Below are 7,895 nucleotides of genomic sequence, written 5' to 3'. Positions count from 1 at the left end.
TTTCCTCCAAAAAACGCGGGTAGTCACAAAAATTCACTGACACACATCACAAGAACCAACAGAAGACGGCCATAACGCGCGCGACCCGCGACACAAACAGTCACTGCTCCTCTTCCTGCACCTCTGGGTTCTCCGGCGGTTCCACCTCATCGCGCCGTATCGGCTCCAGCTCGATCACGGGATCGGCGGTCGCCTCGGCCAAGTTTGTCACGGACTTCGACTTGAAGCACTGGAAGTCTACGTGGCGGCTCTTCGCTTCCTCCTTCTCCCAGGACATGTGGATGAACGGCCGCTGGACGTAATTGTATATCACCTCCGCGCGACCGCCCGGTCGCTTGCGGACCTTCTCTTTGTAAGTGGGGTACCCTTCAACGCCGAGCCGGATTTTCTTCAGGCCCCGCTCCTTCATCACTTGCTTCGCTACGTCCCTGGAATCAGTAATGTTTCGTCAACAAAAAAAATCACAACCTAAAACCTAGCGGTCTGGCCATCATGGGATGCTCATTTAAGAAGTTTTAGAATTTTCAAGATAAAACTATAGGTATTAATATGGTTTCATTGTCTTTGTCAGTTTTCAATCATAACCAGCACCCCTCAGTTCTATGCTCACGCGTTAACCACCGCACCAAGGAGACGGTCACACTCAAACATAATATGCATTACAATTTAATAACTCACCGATTCTCAATATACTTGAAGAACCGATACAGCGGTGTGGACAGCACCGTCTGGCTGTACTCGTCACCCATTTGTGGTGGGTACTCCTCGTCCCACTCCACGGAATCATCATCCAGCAGCACCACCACATGGCACTCCCTGTCCCCATGCTGAGCTGACTCCACCATCAGGGGCAGGATCAAGCGTTCCAGGAAACATTCGAACTGACGACGAGCACCCTCGTTGGATAGCTCGTGGAGTAGGCCGCGGAGGTTCTGGAATGATTTATAATTTATATTACTATTGAGCGGAGAAATATCAATTAAATTTATACTATTATCATTTTTGTCTGTAGCTTTTTGTCACAATTATCTCTATATTAATTAATCTTTTTGTTCCTTCATTCGTTTCCTGAGGTTTTTCTGGGATCACCATACACAATTCCTTTTGTATTTTTCAGTACGTTTTTTGTCTCTCTATATGCGTTATATTATAATAAGCGTTTTAATTCACCGATATATCTATCAAAATCTAATCAAAACTAATATTATAAAGACTTTTATAATGAGTAAAAAATAATGTTCTGTTCATTTTTCACCTGTAGGTTGTACACTGTAAGATATTGTTAAGAAATTAATAAATAAATAATAAGAGGATTGAAGTCTTTTGTTTGTTAGCTACAGTTAACCTGAAAAATTCTAACCTATTTAAAAAAAGGAAAAAAAATCTTTACTTTTTTTTATTGCAAATCAATTGACCAGAAACCAGGACATATGGATTTAATTAAATAAAAACTTTTGGATAGAAAAGTGAGAATGAAGCGATTATTTGTTTATCTACTCTTCTTCAATGTACCCAATGGGCAAAATAGTACTGTTAAAGTAAGACTTGTCTGGCTGTCTATCCGTGTTTCACCGGGCACATGGACTGTGATAGTTATTATATAAATTTTCAGAGGTCATGTGTTTCTGTTGCGCTATACTAGCAAAGCATTAAAAAAAAGGTTAAGCTACGGGTGGCGCGGTCATAAACTGGATGGGTGACCAATTTTTTTGTAAGAAATAAGGAACATGTAGGTCTGAGAAAAATATAAAACAGTATTTGAAACACAAACTATATGTTTTATATTCTTCGGTGCATTCTGCCTAAAAAAAATCACTATAGGACCTCTTTTCTTGCTATTGTCCAATCAATTCTAATAGGTTTTCCGCAACGCTCGAGCCTCTACTAACACCTGCATGAATTTGATCTCACCTGACATCTAACGGTATTCGCATCAAACGGCACCAGAAGATAATCACAAGCCTCTCTCAGCTCCTGCACGGACACCGTCGGCGGGCACCGGATGGTCCCGCCCCGGTAGTACTCGAGTATCGCTCGGAACACCGTGGCTGATATACCTTCGGCCACCTCGTATTCCCCTCGCTCGTTGGGATGTGTGAATTCCATACCTGCCAAATGTATGGATATTGATATATAGTAAACCTATTGCTTCCGTGCCTGGTGCAGGGATAATGTGTGGGTAGAACCAAGCTTCTTGGCTTTTGGTACCTAACTGATCATCTGGTGGCATACTGATAGTGTTATTTGACACTAGCAGTCTGCCCCAGCTTCGCCCGTGGTACATATATAGCCTATAGCCTTCCTCAATAAATGGGCTATTGAATGCTAAAAGAATTTTTTCAAATCAGACCAGTAATTACTGAGAAAAGTGTGTGCAAAGAAACAAACTCTTCAGCTTTATAATATTAGTACAGATTTTGTGCACAGACTCAGGTAAAACCCATATTTTCTCAAGAAAACTCTTTTAGTTATACCTAGTTACAAGAGTTTCATTTATGTATTATCTCTGATTTCTACTAGAATGTGAAACATCCTCAAATCAATTCTGGCATTGATTTTATGAATGGATTTCTATATAGTATTTTATGAATAAAAACAACCTTTCAATGATATCTGAAAACTATTGTAAGACAGTTTCCTGGAAAAATATCGGTTTATTTATTTTTTACATATTTAACTTGAACATTTTCTAACAAATGTAAAACTAACACATGAAATTTATAAAAAAAAAACTTACCAGAACTAAACATGGTGCCAAGCATGGTGTTAGGATGAGCTGTGAACTGAGCGGGATCCACCACGAACCTAGTGTTATCCACCACTAGCGTGATCCTATCATCGCACAACTGGTTCTTCTTCTCCACTTTGCCCTGTTCCTGACTGGATGTAGACGGTATTGGAGCATTTGGCGACTGAGTTTTCGGCAGCATAGTCACGTTTCTACGAATATTTGGAATGTTATTGCGTTTCGATAAACGCTTGCGACGCTCTTCGCTATCTTGTCTGTACTCTTCTGTGTCGCTGCTGCTATCAGGGTAGAAGAAAGGGCGTCTCGAATCTGACATGGCCTGGTGGCCTCTAGCCTGCGTATCGGACATGGAAGCACGCTCGTATCGAGCCCTCACATCCCGCTCGATGCTTGCCTGCCTGCGCCTCAACGGAGCCCGCTGGTTTCTAGGTTTCGTTGTGAGAATTGAACAAGTCTACAACAAAGCGAATGGTCAAGAAACTGCAATACAAATTACAAACGTCAGCTTACAGCTGTCAGATACAGATAACGAATATTTGTTTTGTGTCTAGAAATAAGGATGTGCTATAAAATCGATACTTACAATTTTTATAATAATATATGCGGTGAAATAATTATTTAGTAAGCTTGTTGCATGATTGCAGTTTTTATAGGTTCATTTTCAAAAAAGTGATATTTGTTAATTTATACCGAGCTCAAAAAACGTGATTCTTAAACTGTCAACCATGATGCTTGTAATATGACTTCTATTTCCAAGTATTTGAAGCAAGCTTGCGCGGAAAATTTACAAGCAGCCGCATTCTGATTTGTGAATGTAATTTTGCGAGTAAAAAAGTACCCAAACGTAACGATTATCATAACTCGGTTGTTGACCTTACTTCTGTCAAACGCGGAAATTGTCGAAAAAGGGATAGTTTTATTTTATAATAAACTAAAGTGATATAAAACCAGTTCGATCCTTTCACGTTGAGAGAAATGTGATAAAACTTTTCTTTCACGTGCCGTACGAATGCAAATCAAAGTTGTTATTATTAATGTATGGGCGTACAATTGATATAGAGTGGTTGTATATAAAATGGATAGCAGGGGAGAATATCACGATCCTGACTATCCGGAAGCGCCGGTTTGTGTAAAGGCTGAACCGCCAAACATAAATGAAGAAGAGAAAGTAGATATAATCAAGAAGATTATTCATCGTGAATTCTCCAATGAAGTGGAGGCCAGAGAAAACGAAGTTTTGTTAATAGATCAAAGGTTAGTCCGATGAAATGTAATTTTCGTGATTTTCAATCAACTACGCATAATTTTATGCACCACTATTGTTTAGGAAATAAAAGCATTATTGTCTGTATATTTTTTTATGTTTTGTTTACATGTGTCATTTATTGAGCATGTGCCTACATTTTTTTGTAATTTATTAGTATTGATGATAATTATTTGCACATTCAGTTATTGTAATTGTAACATTCATATACATTTACATGATAGACCAAAGTTTTGATAAAAAAGGAAATTTTTTAAGAATAGAAAGAATTTGATCGCCGGACGGGGGTCTATTCTTTATTTCTCATAAACGCAATTATAAAAGCAATTTCGCTTTATAAAAGCAATTCCATGCTATAAAACTATAGAGGTAGATGTTGTTGTAATATTATATTGTTTTCGTTGAATTCTTATCTTCTTGACAAGGTGATCCTGAAATGTATGTTTACTTACCGTTGTAGTGTTATAGTTGTAGAAATAAGTGCACAACCAGTTTTTAACTGTGCAATATTATATGTATATAAGTTCTAAGTGAAATCTAGCACCACCATGCACTGGCAAGAAGTTGCATGGGTAATTTTTAGTAATAACTAGATTTTTCCCGTATTTTACATCGCTAAATTTAGAGTAATTTAATAGATGTTATTATACATATAAACCTTCCTCTTAAATCACTCTATCTATTAAAAAAAAAAAACATTATAATTCATTGTGTAGTTTTAAAGATCTCAGCATATATAAATACATAGGGATAGATGCGGGAAGCCACTTTGCTTTTTTTTTTATGGCAGAGCAAGCAAAGGAGCAGGTGGGCTACCTGATGTTAAGTGGTCACCACCGTGAACACTTGCAACACTAGAGGTGTTACTCAATAAAAATTAAACATAAGCAAACATCAGTGTATGTACAATATTGTTGAAGTGAAGTGAATATAAATTACAGGATGACTACAGCTCGTCGGTATCTTCACCAGCTGAGGTATACCCTGGTGAATAATTACTACAAGGATCAGAGGCTACAGCTGACAGCCAGTCAAATAAATGATGATATTGCCGCACAAGCGGAGCCTACAGCTAAAACCGAGGTATGTTTTGAACTCGAACAATAATTTATTCAATTAGACTTTGTATAGAAGCACAAATTATTTTAAATTTTAACGTACCGGAATCCGATTATGGTTTCCGTTCCTGTGGGATTCCCAGGGATAAAACTGTCCCTTTCTCGGTTCTTAAACTATCTACGTAGCAAATTTCTTGTTCAAAATTATTTCTTTCTTCAATGTGTTAAGGCGTTTCAGAGTTATAAATAGCGTGACTAAAAAAAGATTCCTTTAAATAAATGAAGGTATATTTCCTATATTTCAGGTAGCTCGATTACTCCGAGATGGTCAACGCAGACTGCATCCGTCCGTCCGTAAGTTACTCGGAAAGAAAACAGCTGATTTGGATGAGATTTTCAAATTCAAGGGGCCAAGGAATAAAACAAGGATAGACTATTCGGTGAGTTAGGGCTCAGTATTATTTAACCGACTAAAAAGGAGGAGAAGGTTGACTATTCAACTGTTTTTTTATGTATAATTTGTATATTGTATTATAATTTTAGTCCTATCTAAATTTTGTGTAGTTTTGACAATTTGATTTGTTTTCTTTCTTGTTAAAATTAGTTACAGAACAATGTTTGGTCTGATTTTTCACACATTTAAATGTATAAAACAATATGTTTCCACAACAGGCAATGCTGCAAACCAGAAACTACACAATATCGGCTGACTCAACGAAAACCCTCCGACCAGAAATGCCGGACGAGCAAAAGGATACACAAGAGATCGTACCGGAAACGTCGGGCAGGCCAAGGAGGATCCCTCGCCACATTGAGCCGAAAATCGAGAACGTTCTGACGTTGGATGAGATAACTAGGAATAAGATGAAACATCGCTACAGGATTATTATAGGTGAGTGTGTGTGTGTGGTGCTGTGCGATCCGACTTGGTATGGGAAAGATTCGGCGCCATGTTGTGACATAGCGACAAACGAATTATTAGATGTACTGAGTGACCAATCATGAAAAGTTTGACTTCATGAGTATGATCATTGGAGTGTGTTTTTTTTTTTTACATATTTAAAACCAGTGTTGCCACCTTAGCCCTTTTGGAGTGAAATTTACCCTTTTTCTGGTGATTCAAACCAGTTTTAAACTCTTTAGCCCCATCATAGGGCAATATTTAATTATATATATTTAACAATTATCGAAATAATATTGGCATATTGGTTTTCTTTTGCTTTTACTGGTGTAAAGGGAGTGGTTCGTTTACGAACTGAATTTTCTAATTGCCTAATGAAATTCACCAACAGTCAATGTGGAATAATTGTTACAGAATCGTAATTGAACTTGAAATAAACACTTTATATATTTATAATTTACAATCAGTCGGAGGACTATAAGATTTTTTTTTATAACTTTATATACTGGCAATGTATTTTTAGCCCTGTTTAGCCGTTTTTTTTTTTTTTCAATATTTAACAATCAGTTGCTGGACTATAAGAAAATTTGTTTTTAACTCCATATAAACAAAAGTGAACTCCCGTGTCCGCTAGTGGGGTATGGGGCAGATGATATACATCTGTTTCACTGATCGATTTTTTTTTATGGACAAGTAGGTGATCAGCCTTCTGTGCCCGGCCAGCCTGACACGTTTTTTTATTGTGCGTCTCCACCGGGAATTGAACCCAGGACCCCTTGGTCCTACGCACCTGCGTTAACCACTGTATCGAGGAGGCGGACTCTACTACTCGCAAATTTATTTTTAGTCCTCTCTAGCTTCTAGTTATTAGCGGGTGAACTTTCTTTGGTCGAACGATGTTGCCACCACCGCCAGCGCCGTCCGTCGCTACATTCATTCATGTCGTATCGTACAGGCAACACGTCCAAGTACGTGCCGCCGGCGTCGCGGCTGGACCGCTCGACGCACAAGTGGCTGCTGTACGTGCGCGGGCCGGCGGCGCGGCCCGACCTGTCCGCGCTCGTCACGGCCGTCACCGCGCGCCTGCACCACTCCTACGCGCCGCACCACGTCGTGCACCTGCGGTGAGCGCCGGCCCCCTCGCACACACCACACACACCACGCACACCACACACACCACACACACCACACACACCACACACACCACACACACCACACACACCACACACACCATACACACCACACACACCATACACACCACAGACACCATCAGCCCATATATGTTCCCACTGCTGGGACATGGAACTCCTATTAGGACTATCTTACTAACCCTACTAATATCCTACTTCCCACTTCCTACTATTATAATTGCGAATGTTTGTAAGGATGTGTGTGCGTGTTTGTTGCTCTTTCACGCAAAACCTACTGAATCGATTGCAATGAAATTTGGTACGTGGACAGCTGGACAACTGGAATTACATATAGGAAACTTTTTATCACGATACTCTTACAGGATATGGACTTACGCGGGGTGAAATCCCGAGGCGCAACTACGTATCTATATATCGACTAAATAATATAAATCTATATCTCAAAAAATCCCACTAAATAAGGTTCAGCAATAAAACAATAAATAGGTGGCGTACCAATTGAATTCATCATTCGAATACACACTTTTACATTTATAATATTAGTGTGATTTATATGTACCACACCAAAAAATTATGTTGCAAATATACAAAAAATGTGTTGTTTTTTTATGGGATTATTGTAGGTACAGACCCTACTTATATTGTCTATGCGAAAGTAACTCTGTCTATCTCTCGCTTCACGTCGTAACTTAACCACTAAACCAAATTTGGATGAATTTTGCTAGAGATTGTTTGAGGCCCGAGAATGGACATAGGATAGTTTTCCGAACGG

The 7,895-nt window shown here is 39.1% G+C and overlaps 2 protein-coding genes across 2 annotated transcripts in view; one reads left to right on the top strand and one right to left on the bottom strand.

Annotated features, from left to right (window-relative positions):
• LOC119836445 (BTB/POZ domain-containing protein 10) overlaps window positions 1-3,260 on the bottom strand; it is a 5,284-nt gene extending 2,024 nt beyond the window's left edge. The window contains exons 1-4 of the mRNA XM_038361772.1: window positions 2,738-3,260; window positions 1,912-2,108; window positions 679-932; window positions 33-428 (exon numbers count right to left, since the gene is read on the bottom strand). Of these exons, the coding sequence (XP_038217700.1) occupies window positions 101-428; window positions 679-932; window positions 1,912-2,108; window positions 2,738-3,098 (1,140 nt within the window). The 5' untranslated portion in view covers window positions 3,099-3,260 and the 3' untranslated portion in view covers window positions 33-100. The remainder of the gene's footprint in view (window positions 1-32; window positions 429-678; window positions 933-1,911; window positions 2,109-2,737) is intronic.
• Window positions 3,261-3,501: 241 nt separating this feature from the next.
• Window positions 3,502-7,895, top strand: part of LOC119836462 — a 9,355-nt gene continuing 4,961 nt past the window's right edge. The window contains exons 1-5 of the mRNA XM_038361790.1: window positions 3,502-4,003; window positions 4,955-5,096; window positions 5,377-5,511; window positions 5,744-5,963; window positions 6,928-7,096. Coding sequence (XP_038217718.1) covers window positions 3,825-4,003; window positions 4,955-5,096; window positions 5,377-5,511; window positions 5,744-5,963; window positions 6,928-7,096 — 845 coding nt within the window. The 5' untranslated portion in view covers window positions 3,502-3,824. The remainder of the gene's footprint in view (window positions 4,004-4,954; window positions 5,097-5,376; window positions 5,512-5,743; window positions 5,964-6,927; window positions 7,097-7,895) is intronic.

This window comes from Zerene cesonia, chromosome 24, assembly GCF_012273895.1.
Source record: "Zerene cesonia ecotype Mississippi chromosome 24, Zerene_cesonia_1.1, whole genome shotgun sequence".
NCBI classification, from domain to species: Eukaryota; Metazoa; Arthropoda; class Insecta; order Lepidoptera; family Pieridae; genus Zerene; species Zerene cesonia.
Note: the sequence above shows the minus strand (reverse complement) of the source record. Positions and strands in the feature narration are given on the sequence as shown.